Source organism: Chiloscyllium plagiosum, chromosome 2 (genome assembly GCF_004010195.1).
Source record: "Chiloscyllium plagiosum isolate BGI_BamShark_2017 chromosome 2, ASM401019v2, whole genome shotgun sequence".
In the NCBI taxonomy this organism is placed as follows: Eukaryota; Metazoa; Chordata; class Chondrichthyes; order Orectolobiformes; family Hemiscylliidae; genus Chiloscyllium; species Chiloscyllium plagiosum.
The window spans coordinates 83168752-83192280 of NC_057711.1; the positions used below are offsets into that span (position 1 = coordinate 83168752).

At 37.5% G+C, this 23529-nt stretch overlaps 1 protein-coding gene across 1 annotated transcript in view; it reads left to right on the plus strand.

Annotated features, from left to right (window-relative positions):
- The window catches only part of ntrk2a (neurotrophic tyrosine kinase, receptor, type 2a), a 253300-nt gene that overhangs the window by 4331 nt on the left and 225440 nt on the right, over nt 1–23529 (plus strand). The window contains exons 2-3 of the mRNA XM_043713062.1: nt 18379–18453; nt 18550–18621. Coding sequence (XP_043568997.1) covers nt 18379–18453; nt 18550–18621 — 147 coding nt within the window. The remainder of the gene's footprint in view (nt 1–18378; nt 18454–18549; nt 18622–23529) is intronic.

Consider the following 23529-nt stretch of genomic DNA (forward strand, 5'->3'; position numbering starts at 1 on the left):
GAAAAATGCCAAGTTATCACAAAGTTATATATACCTGTGGTAAAGTTTGGAACACATAAGAACAGCAAAATATTTATTCCCACAGAACTCAGGACTCTTCATAAGTTTATGTTTACATATGGGGCCAAGCAGGATGTGCAAATAACTAAATGGAAATCAATATTACTCTGGGTTAAGATACTGTGCACAAAACTAGTCCTTGGCTTTGAGAAAAAAAGCTGTACTTATACATTGTTATAAATAGTATTTGGTAAATGTAAATGTTACCCTCATTGATTGTGTCACCTTTTGAATAGGTGTTGCAACACTTCTAGAATGAAGGTCAGCTAAAACTGCAAAATAACCAATGCTGCTTGTGGTGACCATGCTCAATGTCATGCAAGAAACTCAACATTTTAAAGAAGGCTCAGTTACTGAGTGGGTGACTATTAATCACAAGATAAGTGATGAAAAATATCAATCTGCTTATAAGACAGTTGAAATGTTTTAACACATAGTTGGCCAAATGAAAGCCTCACAACTAATGATTGGATAATAATTATTAGTTTCATTAAACCACTTTCCCTACATCGCAGGATTGATACTTCTGTCAACATTTTAATTTTGAAATGTAATGTTGCTGCAATTAATTAGCAAAAACAAAGATCAAATTAATATACTGAAAATGCACCATGGCTGTCAACTTCCTGATTTATCTGAAAATAGCCAGTTCCAGAATTAGAGAACTGCATTACAGCAAACCACCACAAGCTGTGAATTTACACGTATGTATTTTCAAAAAGAAACTGATAAATCTATACCTTTTGAAAATGCACTAATTTTGTATTGTTTAGTTCACCCTTTTATCCTTAGTTCATGGTTTAAGTTTCCAAATGTTCTATAAGGTTTTTTTTTCAATTGGTAGCATTCCACGATCTTGAGCATCAAGATTTAAATTATTAAAGAGGTATTGTGCTGCATTTTCTGATTTGGATTTGCTCAAGTTTCAATCTAAGACACAGTGAGACAGGCAGTTTATTCAGTCTTCCATCCAGCTAAGCTTTACAAATTGACTGGGGGAAGACCAGTGAAAATAGAAAACTGCAAGTGAGTGAACATCAATACAAGAATACCTTTGTGAATTTGAAAGAGAATCAGTGAGCTGCACATGAAATATAAGGAAAAGAAACACAGAAAAAAGTGGCTACTCTTGTCGAGAGTGGAGAAAGTGCGAGACATAATGGCATAGAATGAGGAAACGTTATCATAGAAACAGAGAAAGAATGAACAATGCAGTTCATGAAGGAGTAGAAGAAAATACATTGACTGACAGAGAAAATAACAAGATAGGAAACAAAGTTTATATTGTTCAGGGAAGAAAAGAAGGGCTGGATATATAAGAAAAAGAAAGATATTGTACATGGATTAAGAAAAGAAAGATAATACAGTAAGAAAATTCTGAATAAAATGCATTTAAAACTGATAGGAGTATTGTATGCTAAAAAATAATGAACAAACTCTCAAAGACATCGTTTGAATGGAAAGACATTGCCATCCAAACACATTAAGAAGGATGCAATGGTTGTACTGAATGTATACCATATACTCATGGAAAACTGCTCTAAGACATTATCCTATGTTGAGAAATCTAATGTTTTGCTAAAGGGAAAGTGATGGAAGAGGAAAAGAAAGAAAACTGAAAAAATGACGAAATAAATGGGATTGAAAGAGAAGACGGAACTATTCAGACAGACATTCAGATGTTATAATGAAATAAAATGTAAAAGAATCAAGGTAACAAGCAGGATAGAAGTAGAGTGAGAGAGATTACATAATCAATTATATGGACAATGGTTCTGAGGAATGTAAACATTCAGGCAAGATTGAAAAGAATAAAGCAGTAATGTGAGTGACAAAGAGGATAGGTGTAACTATTAAATGTACTTGTTAACAAAATTATGGCCATTGCTGTGACTTGTTGAATCCAGTCAAGTAACAGAGAAGAGATTTTGTAAAAGATTCTTCTAATTTATTACAACTCAAAGTGGCGACATGTTGTGAGAGACTTAGCTGTATCTTAATCATGACACTGAAATAATGCTTTTGTGTATAATATAATCTTAACTAGTGGCAACAACAAGTCATGCATGAAAAACTTGAGGGTGGGATGGAGGGGGACAAAGGTGGTGAAATCCCCTGCAATTTTGTTTATGCATATAACACACATAAATAGAATAATTGACTAAATAACTATCTGTCATGACTTTTGTCTGATAAATGTTTCATATTTTATGGTGCTTGAACTAGAAACCCAAAAAGAGATTCATTACATTTGTTATATTCTATTCTGACGCAGAGAAGGAATTCCCCCCTTAAAACACGTGATGAACCAGTCAAATTACGATGTTTCCAATGACAAGATATTTTGTAATTCAGTTGAGGCTATTTAAAGCTTAACTGCTCTAGTCAGCCATTTTATTAATTTTGGTCAATATATTATTGCTGAAAGTAAAATGAGGAAAGGAATCATGATGGAGTTTGATAACTCATCAGAGAAACATAAGTGAAGGCAACCCATGTTGTGCAATGGAATGATAACAAACAGCTTCTGCTATTTTCATGTCAAGATTTTCATTTTAACCAAATTTAGAATAGTAGGAACATAACCAAAGAGATTGTGGAAAACATCAAAACTTCTCTGTGGATATGTATAGAATGAAATTAGCAGCACTTTGGATGTAGACTACAGTAGTAATGAACCTCAAGCTTGACTCAGAGGAACACTGCCTACTGTATGAGCATGAAATTGTAGTTTCCTGTGTTTTCTCTCTGTGTGACCTTATCACTGACCATGAGAGTTCCACTGACACTGGCTAAGCCATTCCTCAGAACTGTGGAATTCACAGCACAAAAGAGGGCCATTTAACCCATCATACTTGTGCTGGCTCTTATGCAGTCGATTAATGTCGAATCTACAAAAACTGTGATTGGTGAAAAGAAATTTTAAATTTAATTTACAGACAAGATAAGAATCGTTGTTCTACAGGTAAAATGATAATGATTGAATTTTGTTTCTTTAGAGACCTTAGTACCTTTATTTCACTGAACACCAATTATTTATGGTATTGTCATTAAAGTAAAATAATGATTGAACCCTAAAGGTAAGTAAAGTTGTCAAAGTATAGGAGTATGATAAGAAAGTGCAGTTGGAGTATTAAAGCTGACCTTCTGAACATGGAACATAATGCAAAGTAATGATTCAGAAAGCACATTTATCATCGTGTTTAAGAAATGAAAAGGAAAATATATATACCTTTGTGCCTTTGGTTGAACTGATACTACAACTACTGGTATTTAACTTTGATGTTCAGCTCACAGTTGAGAGTTGAACACTCAGTCATCTTTATCTGCTGATTTGCCACCCACAGATCCACATATTTGCAAAGTTGGCCCCAGACCCTATCTTTTTCTTAGTGACTTGTCCAGTCTGATCCTGTAGTCCTTCGTGGTACATAGCAGACTTAATTAGGAGTGGTATCCTCAATTCTTGTTAGCTGCGGTGGGTCCATGCCCCTATCCTCTTGAAGAAATCGAGGATTTGGTATACTATAGACTGACATTTGCCTGATTCATTTCAAGGGGTTGCAACTGCAGAGCTTTATACGTTCTTTGACATTTACACAGAGCTGTACACTCCTAGGAACCAATTATTACTGTTACAAGAGCACAGATGTGACTATATTCTCCATAAATATTTTAGAAATTCTTATAATTTGCATAAAGTTTCCTGATGGCTCTATAGATCATCAAGGCACCTTTAAAATATCATGTTGTGCCAGATTGGAATGATGCTGGACATGCTCTGAACAGGAAACAAAGCGGAATGGTATCTTGGATGGGGACACGTTCAGGTCTGACACTTGAATCCTGAATGGTGTTTATTGTGTCCATGTGTGGCTTCAGATCAAAGCAAAAGAACAGTTTAGTTGTGGCTAATGGAATTAAATGTTGCTTTTTTTCAATTGAAAATATTATTAATCAAGGAATGAAAGATTATTTTTGTAGTATTGATCATAATCAGTCAAGTTTTATGGTCGCTGAATTGGTTTACTGTCTGAGGCAAGGCATAGTTGAGTGAAAAATGTGCATGCCAGATCTTGAAGTGGTGGAGGCTGGTACAATTGCAACATTTAAAAGGCATTTGGATGGATATATGAATAGGAAGGGTTTGGAGGGCTATGAGCCAGGTGCTGGCAGGTGGGACTAGATTGGGTTGGGATATCTGGTTGGCATGGACAGGTTGGACTGAAGGGTCTGTTTCCATGCTGTACATCTCTATGACTCTGTGTTGCAAAGGTGCAGTTGTGCTTGACTTTGACTGCGTGTTGAAAGCCACAAATACCAATTGTAGTAATGGGTCAATTATAAGTTAATTACTGTTGCTGAGGCAAGTTTGCAGATTGGTAGGTGCTTATATTTCCCTGCTATGGGTTCTTCAGGTTGACCTACCTCTGAGGCAGGAGACCTAGGTTAGAAGTCTCACCTGATCCAAAAGTGTGTAATAACAACATTCAACAAGTTTATTAGAAAATGTCCATATTTTCCAGCTCCTGATCAGCATAAAATTGCTACCCTACCAGGAGAGTAGCACAGCAAGACTTGCTGAACCTGTAACCAAAAGGTTGATGGATTGAAACTATCCTGTAAGACTTTTCCAGTGCAGTGGCAGTGTTCACCCATTTGTCCCAAAGGTGTTTGGTAACATGTCCAAGCCGGTGGACAGAAATGTCATTTAAAAACACTCTCCTTCTTTCTATCATTTGAAATAGAATGGATTCAAAAATATATATACAAATAGATAAATGGAATATCCCCATGAATCACACTAAATGGTTATACAAGAATGACAAAGTCATAACTAGGTTATGGTGATCCTCATGTGTAATGATTGGTGAATATCTCCAATATGTCAAGTACATTGGTAGCCAAGTAAATGGTTGAAGCTGTTGTCCCATTTTGTCTTTGTATTTTGATGTTACATTAATGAATATAACAGATGGTCAGAGTTTATGAATTGTGAAATATACAATTGTTTGGTAAAGGCCAATTAATTTTAAATCGTTGATTAGGCTATATTGCTTACTTCTCACAGAATTGACTTTTCATATCTTCCTACAATCATGAAGAGTTTGTATACGAGGTGGTAGTAGTGACTTCATGTCAATCTGACTGTGACTTATTCAGTTTTGGCTCACTTTGTTCTCTGAGGATGTGTAAGGAGCTGGCCAACTTGATGTATTTGTTGTCACAGCTAGTCAGGTTGCTGTCAGGATGTTGCCAAAGGAAGAAGCCAAACCATTAAATTTAAATAGAGAAAAAGAACAATTGCATGATTTACTGAACTTTATGTTTGATTATTGGCTGGGTTTGAATTCAATAGGTCCCAGACATTGCACTGGAGCTATTTATCAGCTGTTTCTTTCAAAGCAAGTGTTTGTTTGGAAGATTGAGGGTTGGTGTTCAGTCTGGATAGTTTTCATAGTTAGGGTGAAAAGAAAATATAATGCAGTGAAGTTACTTATGGTTATGCATAGTAATTTCTTATTATTTACTATTATAATGCCACCTTAATTTAACAACTATTGTAAAATGTAGACATTTGATCCTGTTATCACTTGCTTATTCTCTAGTTAACTTGGAACTTAAAACTAAAGACATGAAGTAGAGTAATGCTATTCTTCCACATACAAGGCAGATTTCACAATTGGAAAGAGTAGCAGCAGAATTTAAATGAAACTGAATGACATTGCTCACTATCAATGCAAGCTATGAATTATATTGAAATATGCAATAATAGGAAGAGCTAGGCCACATCCATGACTGAGCCTGAGAATGTGAAGTCAAATTTATGTAGGACAAAAAAAGTAAAACCCACAAGTGTAACAGGGCAATTACACAGAAGTCTAACATAGCAATTCCTTAGTGCACCCATTCCCTGTAGAAGTAATGCATGTGCCAAGAAAGTGCAAAGCTAAGGGTCTGAGGGTTCATTTTAGCTAAACATCAATCTCCTTAAGCTCATGTGATAATTGAATGTTTTTGGTTGCCAAGCAAGTGGTTGTGTAGAATTGTAAAGTTAGGTTCAGATGAGTAAAATGATTGACAGACATGACAACTAAATGTAACATAGAGAATAATATTTGGAAATGACTCAATAAATAGGTTAATTCTAGGATTCACATTACTTTGTGAAATGTATAAAGCCCAAATCAGTTCTAGCAAAGATCAAATCCAAATTTAGAGGAAGAGTAGAACAAATTGATTGGCCTTCAAGCCTGCTTCACCATTGAAAATGATCAATGGCTGATCATCCAACTCAGGACAGGACAAGAGCAAGATATCTTGCTGCAATTATACAGGGCGTTGGTGAGGTGACACCTAGAATATCATGTGCAGTTTTGGAGTTCTTTTCTGAGGAAGGATGTTCTTGCTAAAGAGGGAGTGCAGCAAAGGTTTACCAAATCGATTCTTGGGATGACAGGATTGATGTAGGAGGAGAGATTGAGTCAGAGAATAGGATTCTATTCACTGGAATTTAGAAGAATGAGGGGGTTTTCATAGAAACTTACAAAATTCTAACAAGAGGAGATAGATTAGATGCAGGAAGAATTTCCTGATGGTGGGGGAGTCTGGAACCAGGGGTCATAGTTTAAGTATAAGAGGTAAAACCTTTAGGACTGAGATGTGGAGAAATTGCATCATGCAGAGAGTGATGAGTCTGTGGAATTCACTGCTACAGAAAATATTTGAGGCCAAAACATGATGTGTTTGCAAGATTGAGATGGATAAAGCTCTTGTGGCTAAAGGGATCGAAGGATATGGGGGGAGGATGGGATTAGGATGTTGAGCTCAATGGTTAGCCATGACTATATTGAATGGAAGAGCTGGTTCACTGGGTCAAGTGGCCTACTCCTGCTCCTATCTTCTGTTTCTATGGTTTAGTACCCTGTCCCCCTTAGTCTTTGATCTATTTAGGCCTAAGAACAATTTCGAACTCCTTCTTGAAAACATTCATAGTTGTGGCTTCAACCACTTTATGTGGCAGAGAATTTCACATGCTCACCACTCCCTGGGTGAATAAATTCCTCCTCACCTCAGTCCTAAATCGACTGTCCCGTATCCTTAAAGTGTGACACCTGGTTCTGGACTCCCCCACTATCAAGAACATCCTTCCTGCTGTCATCCCATCTAGTCCTGGTAGAATTTTATAGGTTTCTATGAGACACAACCCATCATTCATCGACACTCCAATGAATATAGTCCTAACTGATCCATTCTCTCTTCATTGGTCAAATGCAGCTTTGATATCAGTCACTTACACCATCTGTCTGGACTTCAGTTTTTTTGACCATGTTTAGACCAAAGGCTGTAATGAGGCCAGGAGCCAAGTGGCCCTGGGAGAATGCAAACTGAGTGTAGGTGAGCAGGTTATTGCTAAGCAAGCGTTGTTTGATAGGACTGTTGATGACACTGTCCATCATATTACTAATGATAGAGAGTATGCTGATGGATTGGTAATTGGTTGGGTTGGATTTGTGTGGGAAGTTTACCATGTTGTCAGGTAGATGCCAGTGTTGTAGCTCTATTGGAGCAGCTTGGCTTAGGGCATGTCAAGTTCTGGAGGAAATACCTTGAGTACGATTTCTGGAATATCATCAGGGCCCATAACCTTTGTAGCATTCAGTACATCCACTGTTTCTTGATATTATATGTAGTGAATTGAATTAGCTAAAGACTAGCACCAATGATGCTTTATACATCTGTGTACATCGTGTTTGTTTGAAACCTACACCATTTAGCACAGTGGTAGTGTCACACAACATGATGGCAAAGACGGGACTTTGCCTCCACTAGTACTGTGCGGTGGTCACTGTTACCAATTCTATCATGGACGGATAAATTTTGGCAGCCAGATTAGTAAGGATGAGGTCAAGTATGTCTTTCCCTCTTATTGGTTTCCTCACCACATGCCGCAGACTCAGTCTAGCAGCTATGTCATTTAGGGCTCAACTAGCTCAATCAGTAGTGGTGCTGCTGAACCAGTCTAGTTGATGGACATTGAAGTCCTCACTCAGAGTACATTCTGTGCCCTTGTCAATTTCCGTGCTTCTGCTAAGTGTTGTTCAACATGGTGGAATTCTGATTCATCAGCTGAAGGAGAATGGTATGTGGTAATCAGCATAAAGTTCCCTTGCCCATATTTGCCATGAGACTCCATGGTGTCCAGGGTAAATGACTCCCAGGGTAACTCCCTATCAATTACAAACCACCATGCTGCCATCTCTAGTGGGTTTGTCCTGCTGGTGGGACAGGATGTACCTGGAGACGGTAATGATGGTTTCTGGGACATTGCAAAGTATGATTCTGAGTTTGACTATGTCAGCATAGAGGATAATTAAGGGTCAACTACATAGCTCTGGGTCTGGAGTAACATATAGGCCTGACCAGTAAGAATGGTAGATTTCCTTCCCTAAAGGGCATTAATGAACCAGATGGGTTTTTTCGATGATCCAAGGTTCCGTGGTCATCATTAGACTTCTAATTCCAGATTTTTTTAAAAAAATATCATTTCCAGTATGCTGTGGTCAAATTTGAACTCTAGTCCTCAGAGTATTACCTGGCTTTCTGGATTACGAGTCCAATGACAATACCATTACATAATGGCCTCCCCTTAATTACTTGTGAGTAATCGTTTACAAATTGGAATATGGATGATAATCAAAGTTTGTAATTTGATTGCTAAATTTAAAATACCTATGAATATGAGCAATGTGTATGATTATTGTGACTATGATTATCTGCATCAGCAAATAGTTTAACATAGTTAGCATTGAGTAATACCACTGTGTAAGCAACACGTGGTGAAGAAGGTAAATGGTATGTTGGCCTTCATAGCAAGATGGTTCGAGTACATGAGCAGAGATGTCTTGCTCCAATTGTACAGGGTGTTGGCAACACCACACCTGGAGTTTGTGTGCAACTTGGTTTCTTCATCTGAGAAAGGATGTTCTGGCCACGGAAGGACTGTAATCAAGATTTACCAAACTGATTCTTGGGATGGCAGGACTGACAGCGAGAGAGAGACTGAGTTGGTTAGGAAGACTTTAGAAGAATGAGGTGGGCTCTCACAGAAACCTGTGGAATTCTAACTGAGCGAGACAGCGTAAACATAGGAAAGGTATTCCTGATGTCCTGGGAGTACGGAACCAGGGACCTAAGGATATGGTCTAAGGCCATTTGGGACTATGATAAAGAGAATTTTTTTCTTCACACACAGCCTGTGGCATTCTCTATCACAGAAAGTAGTTAAGGCCAAAACATTGACTGTTGTCAAGAAGGAGTTAGAAGTAGTTCTTAGCTTAAAAAGATCACAGGGTATGGGTTGAAAGCTGGATCAGGATACTGAGTTTTATCATCAACCATGTCATATTGAATCAGGGAACAGGATCAAAGTGCTGGATGGCCTACTCTTGCTCCTTTTTTTAATGTTTCTATTCATTTGGAAGTTCAGGTGCCTTCACTAACCTGAAAATGAAACTTGAGTGATGTGCTACAGTTAACTGAATCACAAGGTTCCTGCTGGACAGTCAGGCAATTAGTCAATTCCTCCAGTTTTCTTCCTTCGTTTGGTGAAGGTGCTCAGGCTAATTCAGACTTGACTGAAGTTTGTCTTATCCAGCAATACTCTTTATTAGTGATTGTTCTTCATTTGCTAACCTAGATATGGAATGTCTTATCTATGTTCATTTCATCTCACCACTCTTCTGATGATGTCCTGGCCATTCTGTCTTCCCTCAATCTCCATAAATGTCAATTCTTCCAACTGTACTGTCGCAACCCTTTTGAAAATCTGTTGACCTGTTCCAACTTTCTTTTCTGACTAACATTGTTTACCTGATAACCAATTGCTCCAATTTAAAATATTAAAACCCTTTAATGGCTGTGCTGTATGTAAACATCTCCAAACCTTCTATGTCAAAAGTTCTTTGTTCCTTCAACTCTGGCCTCTTTCATTTTCCTTATACATAACCCTTACCCTGCACGTGAAACTCCCTTCCAAACAGTGCTATGAGTGTATCAACACCACATGGAATTCACAGAAAACGGAGGTCATGCAACACCTTTTGACCTTGAAGACAGTTAGGAATAGCAATAACTTCTGGTTTTGCCATCAAGCCCACATCCCATGAAAGAATAAATATAAAAATTGTCTAAATCATCATTAAAATGCACCTGAACTTTACAAATTGCCTCAGGACCATCAGGTCAAATCATTGTCTATTGTGCATTATTCTTGTTCTTGTTTCATGGAGGATAGAAGAGAGTTGGCGCTGTATTGAGTATTCTGACATTTGTCAGCAACAGCACTATGTACTTTGTGGTGAACCCATCTTGTGAACCAATAAGTCCTGATGCAGCTTGAGGCCACAGTGGTCAGAGTAACCGATGATGTCCTGATCTGCTTATCCTCTGACAGAAGAGAGGAAATTTTGCTATGTGTTAAAAGGTTGTAATATATGCTGGGGAATATAGGCTTCTCAGACACAGTTATTTTGGTTTTGGCATTTTGGCCTTCCCAATATTTTTCCTACTCTGTCCAGCTTTTCCAATACAGTGGAATTCTCACCCTTACTATTAGCATTTTAGAGTCCACCTTCCTTCTCATTGTCACACTTGTGGAAACATTTACCCATCACCACCCATCAGTTTTAAGTAGGGAATCCATCTTCCTTCTTAATTTGATGTTAAATCCTTTTTTTCTGATTGGAGAATCTTCCTGGACTTTTTGGTGATATAACTACTCCCTCATTTCCTTCTTAGGAACCTCTTTGCTTACGCAGTGGAGAATTTGTACACATTTAAATCCCTCCACCACAATGGATACTCAGCTCTATTAACTACACACTACACAGGACAGAATGCCCAATCCTGTCACATTTTTTTTTGCCATTTTTCTTTCTTTTATAATTTCCTTAATAAATCTCACTGCAACACCATAAACATTAATGGTTAACAGTAGTTGCATATTACCAATGCAAAACTTCTGATACTCAAACTGAGATTTTAAAATTAAGACCACTTACTTTTATTCCAAGACATGAACACCCTCTGAAAATCACATTAAAAATATTCATTGTTTATTTTCTATTTTTTTAGCAAAAGTGTTACCTTTTTATTTAAATGGGCTAATGCCAATGTGAATATAGGAGAAAGAGATATCACATGCAAGTGCAAGTGCATTAAATATTTGACTGCTAATATCACAGTGATTTCCAGGTTGATAATGATTAAATGATTGCTAAGTTATCAATTATTGATCTCTACAGCAGCAAAGAAGAGTGTCTGAATTCCATCTCACCAGTCTGCAAAATAAAAAAAACCCAACAGATGTTTAAACAGATAATGTCACATATCTTTGCAAAGTTGCCTTATGGGAGCATCTTGACTAAAATCAGAGAAAATCAGTTTGTGGCAGATCCTCTGGTGATTACTTTCAAGGCTAAATTCATTATAGAATGTTTGCATTAAATATGTATCATTGATTAGAATTGGTCTTCATAATTAATGACACAGTTCAGATTCCTTATCTCAAGGAAAAATGGGAAAGAAAACATCCATTTATAGATCTCCAAAACAAAGTCACCTTTGACTTATACTACACAGTAGTAATGATTAAATCCTAGGCAGAATCACCTAATTTTCCTATTTATTTCAAATAAGTTAGCATATTTATTAAAAAGAGAAAAAAGAACTTCAGATGTCTACACAAAATGCTTATACATGATCATTTCAGAGTGTATTTTCAAAGCAATATTACTTTATGAACATAGTTCATGTTTCCTTTTCGGTGTGCATTATCTGCTTTTTATTCATCTAGATTAAATCAGACGTTCAAATTGTCTGAATCCTTTTTAACCCTTTCAATCTAGCTGATCCTTGTCACATGATCACACAGTTTAACTTAATCAGTAAATTTTATAGTACAAGATGGAACCTCCCCTTATGATAAAATCATGAATTGGCTGCAAACAAAATGAAGTCATTTGACCTTCTGTGAATATTTATGAATAATGTGAATATGAATGATGAAGGAGCAGTGCTGCAAAAGCTTGTACTTTCAAACAAACCTGTTGGATTATAACCAGGTATCATGTGATTTTTAACTTTGTCCACCCTAGTCCAGCACCAGCACCTCCACATTATGAATAATGGTGAACTAAGCGAGGAATGTTAACACCAGAAGGTTAGACACCTTGTAAGAGTACGATCTAGAATCTGTAATAAGCGTTTTGAAGTAATGCACAGACTCTCTATTGTGACCAACAATGTTCCTTAATTAACAATCTCCAAGTAACACATTCTACCCAGCAGTAGAGTGAATTGCTTGTCTACTTTGCTTCATTAAGTAAAGTTTGCTATTCCTGGCAGTTTCTTTAGGGATTCTCTAGTCTAGTTAGGGTGCTTCTGCTAATTTCCACTGAAGTGAAGGTGACCGTCTGGGAGAACTCTGCTGAGAAGACCTGTCATGTCTCTTTTAGTTTGAAAGTACCAATTGTAAACAAAGCATGTGGAAACTTCAATGCTTGTAGAGGAAGATAACTTTTTGTGTCAGTCTAGGATATATTTAAAACCAATTCCTATAACAATGGGCTACCCACCTGTGACACCTGACGTCCTGTTTGATTTTTTTATAACAATCAATCAATAAATAATTTTTCAGACTGGGAAAATCTATCCTGAAGGTGCATAAAGGGAGGTTTCTCTGATTCATGATTTCGGTCCTGGTTACTAAATCACAGATGACTACCAGTGGATATGAAATAGCATAGCACAAAGTAAATTGGAGATTCTAATTTAACTCTGACTTTTCCAGAGTTGTCTTTGTTTTCCTGTGTTTTCAGTGACACAGGTTGGGAGTGGGTGTGGCTGTTCAGGGTGTTCAAACGCACCCTTAAAACTGCTATTTCCTCTATACAGACCATCGCTTCTTTCATAAAATAGAAACAGTGGATGTTCTTCAGCAATAAATTCTGCTGTATAACTGGCAAATACCAACCAGCTGAGTTCATGTTGAAAACCATTCCTGGCATTGGTTGAAGTTTCTCATCTGTTCTGCAGATTATTTCCATACTGATTTGTAACTTGCTGGAGGTGAGGTACGATATGGTTGTGATGAAAACAGAGAAAGTTGCTGCAATATTACTACCTTGTTTGACCCATTATTTGTTTCTGATGAAATACCTGAAAATGGCTAAGCCTTGCACACCACCATGAGGAAGATGTCATGTGGCTGAGTTAATTGACCTCCAACAACCACAACCATCTTTCTTTGTACATGATCATGGTGTCTTAGAAGTTGGCCAAGATGGATAATCCACTCTGCAATTAAGACTGAAGATGGTTCTAACCCTTTCACCTTGTCACTTGTATTAATGCTATGTCCTGCTACGACTGATGATAGGAATGTTAATGAAGCTTGCGCACCCCTTTGTAGAATCACAGAATCACAGAAGTGTTACGGCATAGAGAAAGGCCATTTGGCTCACCATGCCTGCACCGGCATTATGGCATAGTGATATTCTCTGGCTCTTCCCTCATGCTCTTGCATATTGTTTCTATTTAAGTAATCCTCTAATGCTCTCTTGAATACCTCAATTCAAAGTTCCTCCATCATACTTCCAGGCAGTGTTTTTCAGATCCAGAACACTTTTTGTGTGAAATACTTTATTCTCACTTTAAATTTGATACTCGCATGAAATCTGTGCCTTCTTGTTCTTGACCATTTTACCAGCAGGAATAGTTTCTCCCTATTTATTTTATTTAGCCCTGTCATGATTTTTAAAATTTCTATCAGACCCCCAGTTAGCCTTCTCCTCTGCAAGGAGAACAGTTCCAACGATGCAATCTATCTTCGTTTCTGAAGTTCCCTGAAACTGTTTTTCTGCATTCTCGCCAATATATTCGCATTCTTCTGATAATATGGCACCCAGAACTATACAGAATACTCGAGCTCTTACAAGTGTCTTGTATAAGCTCAGTCTACCCTCTTTTCTCTTGTACACTATGCCCCAATTATCAAAGCTCTGGATACTGTAATCTTTATTAACTGTTCTTTCTACCTGTTCTGCCACTTTCAGTAATGCGCACATGTACCCAGGTGCCTCTGCCCTTAAGAATTTTGACCCTTATTTTAGGTTAGCTGTCTATGTTCTTTTTACAAAAATGCATCACTTCACACTTCTCCACATTGAATTCATCTGCCAGCTATTTGTCCACTCCATCAACTTGCCTACACCCTTTTTGTTTTAGTTATTTGTCCTCCTCATAGTTTACATTACTTTCAATGGTGCTCTTGTGCAGCAATGGTAGTGTCCCTATCTTTGGGCCAAGATGTCTGGATTCAAGTCTCAACTGGTCTGGTTGTGTCATAAAATGTCTGAACAGATTAATTAGAATTATTTACAATGCATCTGATTTTCATGTCATTGACAAACTTTGAAATTGTCCCTTGCACCAATACTTATTTCACTCAGGAAAAAAAGTGATAGTCCCAATACCAAGTCTCTGGGGAACACGGCTATAAATCTTCCTCCACCTTGAAAAATATCCATTGACTATTGTCTATTTCCTATCACTCACCTAATTTTGTAGCCACATTGCTACTGATCTTTTTATTCTTTCTCACAAGTCTGTTGTATGGCGCTGCATCAAATGCTCTTTAAAAGTCCATATACATCCCATCAACAGCATTATCCTCAATGGCCCTTTCTATGCTATTTCAAAAAGAACTCTCCAGCAAATCAGTTGCAAATTATTTCCCCTTTTGAAATCTATGTTGACTCTCCGAATCAACCCACCTTTTTCATTGTGACTACTAATTCTATCCCAAATAATTATTTCTACAAGTTTCCCCATCACTGAAGTTAACCTGACTGGGCTTATCCTTGTAACCATTTTTGGTTATAACATTTGTAGTTCTCCAGTCCAACTAGAGTCCCACTGAGCCTAGGGAAGATTGAAAGATTACAGTCAGTGCCTTAACAATATTCACTCTCACTTCCTTCAGTGTCCTCTGACACCTGTCATCCATTCCTGGTATCTTATCAACTTTAAGTATCAGCAATCAGTCAATCCTAATCGATTTTGAGCCCTTCCAGTAACACAGTTTTCTTCTCTGCGACTGTTAGTTGCTGAATCGTCCACCACCACTCATGACTGAATGTAAACAACCTGCAGAGCTTCACTGTGATCCATTCACTGGTGGTGGAGTCACTTAGCATAATCTTATAGTATCTTACTTAAATCATTAAGAATTTTACTAGACCTGTGTTGTAGACGTTCTCTTCACCTCATCTTTATATTTGGTTGGTGCCACTCCTGGTTTGTTCTCAAGCACTGCTAATTAAGTGTCTAGTGATGACAATGAAACCATTGCTGTTTGTTGGAAAAACCCATCTGGTTTCACTAATGTCCTTTAGGGAAGAAAACTATCATTCTTTTCTGGCCTGGCCTATATGTGACTCCAGACCCATAGCAATGTCCACAGACTCACTCTTAACTGCCCTCTGGGCAATTATGGATGGACAATAAATGCTGGCCTAGCCAGTGATGCCCTCATCCCATAAATGAATAAAAAAAAATCATGGTTGATCTCCTGACTTGATGAAAGTGCTGAATGAGGGGGATGTCAGAACATGAGATTATCAGTTGTGATGGACTACACTTCTATTGCTGCTGGTAGCTTGCAGTGTCTCATGGGTACCCAATTTCTGAATCTATTCCATTAGAATGGTGGGATTGCCACCTAGTACAATGGATGGTATGCTCAGTATGAAGACAGGACTTGCTATTTGCAAAAACTGTTCATTAGTCATTTGTAGCGAAACTGACATAAACATATATTTGCAACAGGTGAATTAAGAATGACAAAGTCATAAAAGTTTAGTCTCTCATGTAGATTCTTCCAGAATCTGCCACAATTCCAGTCAGGCACATTTCTCATTCAGGACTTAGTCATGCAATCAGTAGTTGTCCTACTGAGCCACTCTTGGTGATAGGCATTTGAATCGCCAACACCTAGGATGTTCTCTGGCCTTACTAACTCTATACTTCATTCAAGTATTGTTCAACTTGTACAGATACCATTTCAAATATTCTAATGTTGAAATATAGCAGGAAGTTTTCCCAAAATACATGCAGTCACCAAAATCCAATAATACTCTTCAAACATCCAGTATCCAAATTTAATCACAGTTCCAGCTTTATTTGCAATCAAGGATAGGTCAAATTTCTCAATAAAATAAAGAACTGCAGATGCCGGAGAACTGAAGCAAAAACAAAAATTGATGGCGAAACTCTACAAGGTATTTTTCCCTGAATCCTAAAAGAAACATACTAGTGACTCCATTAGTAGCAAAACAAATTCCAAGCATTATACATGTCTCTTTGTTATTATTTCAGAAATTACGATTAGTCTTGCTTGGGCATTTGTTGTTACTTCTGGATAACATAAAATCTAATTCACATATATGCACAAATGCTGCAGAAATTCACATAAGTGGAAGCATGAACAGAATTGAAATATGTAGGAATTCAAGTGATGCAGAGCAATGTTCCCTCTAATTTTCCTTTGCTGTGCAATGCTTTTTTTTACGACAGAGAGCTAGCAACAAAAACTATTTTAATAGCTTCAGCTGAGAATCTTTGATTGGTTCAGCTTGTCCTTGGGCCAAACAGTACAGTGGAAATGAATTATGATTTTCTGATTTCCACCTCTGTTTTCTACTTCACTGAGAGAAGTTATAACTTGGGAATAGGGCTATTGATATCAGGTTAGTTCTAGGGGAGGAGTTGCAATGAGTAGGTATTAGATGGAGGTTTCCTTGCTCATGTTTGATCTGATGCCTAGACACATTGTGGGATTTAGATTCAGTGTCAAAGACCCCCCAGAACAACTCCTTCCCAATTGTATATCGTTGTGATGCCACTTCTGGTAGGTTTGTTCTGCTGATTAGGCAGGACATACCTAGAATGGTGATAGAGAAATCTCAGATGGGGTGAATGGTGTGATTCTGTGGTAACTATGTCAGACTGTTGTTTGACTAAGTTGTTGGACAACTGTCCCAATTATAAACATATCCTCAAATACTAGTGAGAAGAAATATATTGCTTTGACTGGGCTGTGTACACCTTTATTTATTGTCTCCTTAGATTGATGCCAGCTAGTCCACAGACTTTATTCTTATCGTTTCTTGTAACAGTTTGATACAATTAAGTCACTTACCAACTCACTCCAGAAAGTAGTTAAGAATTAACCACATTACGGTTGGTTTGGAGTCAGGGAAGGCAATGGTCTAATGGTATTATCACTAGACTATTAATCTGAGATCCTAGTATTGATCTGGGGACCTTGGATTGAGTGCTGCCATGGCAGATGGTGGAATTTGAATGCAGTTAAATAAATCTGGAATCAAGAGTCTAGAGACATGTATAATGCTTGGAATTTGTTTTGCTACTAATGGAGTCACTAGTATGTTTCTTTTAGGATTGAGGGAAAAATACCTTGCAGAGTTTCGCCAGCAATTTTTGTTTTTGCTTCAGTTCTCCGGCATCTGCAGTTCTTTATTTTATTGAGAAATTTGACCTATCCTTGATTGCAAATAAAGCTGGAACTGTGATTAAATTTGGATACTGGATGTTTGAAGAGTGTTATTGGATTTTCGTGACTGCATGTATTTTGGGAAAACTTCCTGCTATATTTCAGCATTAGAATATTTGAGCACTCATTGGAATTTGAGATTTCCAGGTGGCTTCTTTGCGCAAGGTTTGTTTTTGGAAAACGGCTGTGGAAATAGCACCAATTTCAGTCCTGAGACACAACATAAAAGAAATACTTACTTTATTTTTGCTTCATAACCTGATATCAATAGCCTTATTCCCAAGTTATATCTTCTGTCAGTGAAGTAGAAAACAGAGGTGGAAATCAGAAAATCATAATTCATTTCCACTGTACTGTTTGGCCCAAGGACAAGCTGAACCAATCGAAGATTCTCAGCTGAAGCTATTAAAATAGTTTTTGTTGCTAGCTCTCTGTTGTATTATAATAAAATTACACTGTGCATTTGGTTACGTTAAATATTTCCTGAAAAACAGTTTATATTTGTATTTTACTTCCTTTCACTTTTAAAACTGTCTCTTATGAATGTTTTCTCTTTAAACTGTTTAGACTAAAATTGAACTAGTGACTGAGCAAAAAAAAATCAAGCTACGATCAACTGATAAAGCCCTCCATTAAAATAATTTGGGTAATTGCTAACATTAAATTTTCTTATTCAACAGCTACATTGCGAATCAACCCAATCTGTCAGGTATCAATGAACGCGACATGGAACCTTATACTGGACTGAGAAATCTGTGAGTATTTCCAACAATTTAAATCATTGTATTTCCTAGATACTTGAAAGCTATTCATGAAAAAAATCATTTATTGAAATCTTCTTCATTTTCTAGAACATTGGTTAATTGTGGATTGACATTTATTTCACGACAAGGATTCCTTAATAACCCTCGGCTTCAATACATGTGAGTCATGATTGTCTTTTTTTCCCTTGACAATTTTTTCTCTGCCAAATGTTGAGCTCCCTCTATCCTCCATGAGACCATTAATTTTTCCATAGACCCAAGTTCTAAAATAGCTGATTATGCCATTGTACTATCCCCAAGTGGTCATTCTTCTTGACTGTGGTAAGATATTTGATAAATGATCATTATCTAGTTCTGAACCTGTTGTCACATACCAGTACTTTCAACTTGGATCAATGCCATTAAGGGTGTCAAGGTGCAGAGTGGTATCTGTGAAGCTGGTCCTCAGACTTCATGCCCTTTGCATCTCTTTACTAGTGCTTCCATGAATCAACTGTGACAGACAATCAAGAGAATGCCCACTTGAAATTCATGGCACCTGCCTCTTTTTTGACAGTGGTTAATACATTTGAAATGTATTTGTTTGTATGGTTCAGTCCTTTTAAATGGGTATTTTCAATTTGACCAGGGCAGGTTGATAAGATGTGCATTCACCTCCTCCTTCAGAATAAACATGAATCCATCATTGCCGTTTTGATGCTGGGTCACTTGTTCTGCATTTCTAACAGTTTTACATTTTCTTTCTCGCACCAACATTATTTTTGGTATAGGTCTTTAAGCATAACATTCAAAAGCATTGTACCAATACAATTAGAACATCCAAAATTTAGTTAGCTGGCTTATTGATTTGAAAACCTATTCTAAGGGCACAAACACTAAAAGGAGACCTTTATAAAAGTGAATACAGCTCTGTACCTGTACCACTTTACTGAAGGAGAAAATCATTGGCTGATGGTGAATAATCCTACAATCTGTTAGTTCAGACCCCTTTTTCTATAAATCAACTGCAGAATTACTGTCATGGGCATTAAACCAGTTTTCCTAGATTTTTTAAACTACTCAGATGCATGCATTTGAAACAATTTTATTACACTTCATAGTGTGATAATATTCTAGTAATTATGCTACAATTTTAATATTTTCAGTATTAATAATGCCTCTGAAATGAATTATTTCCTACATATAGTTTCAGTAGTTGCTGGAGTGAGCCTAATATGAGACAAGGTAAGCAATGTATGGCGAGGTTATAACATTTGTCACAGAGTCCTTCACTGTCAATCAATCTGTAACATTGCACTTATAGGCTACATCATAGCACCACATTGCAGGTTGTACTATCCATGTGGATCATTACTCTCACAAGCTATGAATACAGGCCCAGATCTTCCATTCAGGATTTCCAACACCAGTTAGACAAATACGACAAATAAAGAACCGTGGATGCCAGAGATCTGAAATAAAAACCTAAATTGCTTGTAAACCTCAGCAAGTCTGGCAGCATCTGTGGGAAGAAAGCAGAATTAAAATTTTGAGTCCAATGACTCATCATCAGAACTCAAAGTTGATATTAAAACTCCAAGTGAAGCCTGAGCATCCTCAAATAATTTGTGGATTCTTTGTTATTTATTCCATAACAATCTTGATGCTCATGAAAGATAGACATAAGGACATCTAGAGCACTGGAGTGCAATATATTCTTGAAGATCATTCAGTCATTCTCAATGCAGTGAGTGTTCATTTTCACTATACACAGATGACTCTTATGTTTCTCGGAGAGAGGATATCTCATAGCTCCTTATCTGAGCGAGAGAATTTGAGATGTTTCTGGGCCTTCATTTCCTGTGGGTTTCTAGGGAATAGAAATTTATATTTAAATTGAAATGATAACATAATGGTCACTGTCAGTGCCACACATGGCTTTTGTTACATGTACATTCTGCCTCTCCCTTTGCCAAGTAATAACATAATTGATTAGGTGCTAATGTCTACAGAGGGGATGTATCCAAGATGCTTTGTTGTAATTAGGGAAGTGGAAAACTGTGCTGGTAATTACCTGCTCATTCCCACACAATAGAGTCAGAGAGATGTATTTCTGCAAGAGGTATCATTGCTGTTGCCTTGTGGCTAATCCTATCTTTTCCTGTGACCCCCTTCTTATGGCTGGTGATCTCTCATGTTGAAGTTGTGAAGAATGACTAACTTGTCTGAGTTTACCAATCAAGGAGAGAGGCCACCATAAAATTATTCTTAGCTTCATCAGGGTTGGTTATGGCAGGGGTGTATACATTGATGAGATTTGCCTGCTTGTGCTGTGCAGGGGGGAGTTTCAACTTCATCACATGATCAATAAGACTCTTCTGCTTATATTTTTTGCCACTTCCTGTCACATTTTGATGGCTGTGCACTACCCTGAACCTCTGGTCTCTTGTTTCTTTTGATTTCTTAAGACTTCCTTTTAATAGAACCCCCTTCTTCCAATTAATTAATCTGAAACATTATCTGCAACTGTAGTTTTATGATTCAGAGCTTTGAATAAAGTATGGAACATATAAGGACCCGTGGCTTTGCTAGAATTGTAGGCTTCCCAATGGTGCAGGGTATCATTACTTTACAAGTGCAGCATGTTAATTGTACCCTCTTTTTATTATAAATGACTATTAAAACTATCCAGATTATTAATCCAGAAACCCAGGATAATGTTCTTGGGATCTGGATTCAGGTCTCGTCGTGGCAGATGTTGGAATTTGATGCCAATAAAAAAAATCTGGAATTAAAGAATCTATGGATGACTATGAAATCATTGTCAGTTGTCATAAAAAAACCATCTAGTTTACTAATGTCCTTTAGGGAAGGAAACTGCTACCCTTACCTGGTCTGGCCTACATGTGACACCAGATCCACAGCAATGTGGTTGACTTGTAATGGCCCTCTGGGAAATTAGGAGGTCTATATATACTGCTGAGTCAGTGATGTCCTCATCTTGTGGATGAACATAAAAAAGTGACTCTCGTAATGTCTAACAAATGTGTGACCATATGCAACGAATCATGCAAATCAATATTTAGTACCTTAGTATTGCTCCCTGTCCTAGGTATATTTGAGCCATCAAAACAAACGAAAGAGTGATTGTTGAGTGATAAGGGCTTCCTAATTATGGCATAGTTGATGACTTAGATGCACAACCCAAGCTCACATGCACTACATTCAAACAGTAATAGCTGTGGTGCTGTGATACAGCATACCAGTGGTGTACTGAAATACTATTTCCATTCCTGGAATTGCTTTGTAGGAATTCTGCAGAAATCATCAGAGTAGGTGTCACATTTTATTATGTGTGCTGTTATTTGTATTTTTAAAATGTGTGAGTTCTTTGGGGTTTTCTGAAGTCCTAATGTATGCAAGAGTAACTACCTTCTGTTTAACAGGAAGGGTCTTTTGCAGTTATCAAGGTGCAGTTTATTGTATACCTACAATCATTTATGGATTATAAGAATAAACTCGATATTAATACTATATTGTTGGGAAGACCTAGTCTTAGATTCATCTCCCATGAGATTCCTGTTTTGCTTAACCGCAAAGTCCACCTGACACCGTCACAGTGGGTGGTACTTATTATATTTAATCAAGTAGTAACCCTTTCAGACCCATATTTTGAAACTCCCCAAGCATTTTTCTGTAATTATTGTTATACATTTGTTTATATAGTTTAATTTACCACTGACCCATCTACCACACCAAACCGTTGATTGGAAAATTCAGGTTAACTGGATGCTTAACTATCCTCCCTGAATATGTTCTCTTTGGACTTAGAAAATTGATAGTTTGTTGGGCTGAAAGCAGTTGGGGTGCATGGTGGTTCAGTGGGTAATACTGCTGCCTCACAGTGACAAGGACCTGGGTTTGATTCCTACATTGGGTGACTGTCTGTGTGGAGTTTGCATATTCTCCCTATGTCTGTTTGGGTACTCTGGTTTCCTCTCACAATCCAAAAATGTGCTGGTCAGGTGAATTGGCCATGCTAAATTGCCCATAGTGTTCAGTGCATTAGTCAGTGATAAATATAGAGTAGGGGAATGGGTCTGGGTGGGTTACTGTTTGGAGGGTTGGTGTGGACTTGTTGGGATGAAGCGCCTGTTTCCATACTGTAGGGAACCTAATCTAGTTGCTTTAAGCTGTCATCCTGTGGTCCTATGTTCTCTTCTGAACTGGAGGACTTTTCATCTGTTGTATTTCTGTTGAGAAGGATGTTATCTCTTCTTGAGCAAGTACTTTTTTCTTTGCAGTATCATAAATCTTTAAATATTGACATCTTAATTCTGTCTTCTTGAAATTGGGTGTATTGCATCTTCATTTTGCATCGATGGGTTTTATTCTCAATCTGCATGTAGATATGTGCTGAAATTAAAAACGTATTACTTCAACTTGTTGATTGGTTTGGACTTTCTTGTTCTTTCTCAGTGAATGAATTACTGGTGAATCTTAATTTGTTTACCTCTTCAAATTTATTACCTGAAGATTTCCTCTTGCTTGATGCGATACTAATGGCTGTTCAGGATTCTTCTTTGGAAGGTATTTCACTTGAACTTGAATCTTCCTAGTCATCTTGGTGCTAAGTGTGTGACTTGAACTTGCTATGACTAGTTGTTAACTGTGCTGTGCTGCAATCTGCCCCAATTAAATTCCAGATTCTCCAGTTGCTTCGAGTGAGATGCAGTGTCAGCACTGCCTCATCACTTGTCTTTCTTCTCAAAGTCTGTTAGTACTCGGAATCAGAACTTTCTTTATTTCATTAAGCCGCATTGATCCTGCTTATGAGGTTTCTTTTCTCCACAGCAATTAACAAGTACTTCTAATGTCTAGTGTCTGCCCTACCCACGGCATTGATTAATCACTGCATCTTAGGAATTGAATGAATTCCAAAGACATCCTGTGCTCCTCCCCGTAGGACTGATCTGTGTTATTACTGGACCTCTGCTCCGCTCACCATCTAAATGGTTTTCTCTAGAATCAGGTCTTCTTTGGACTGCAATAAATCTGAGAAAGACTTGTCAGTAATGCCTATTGCAA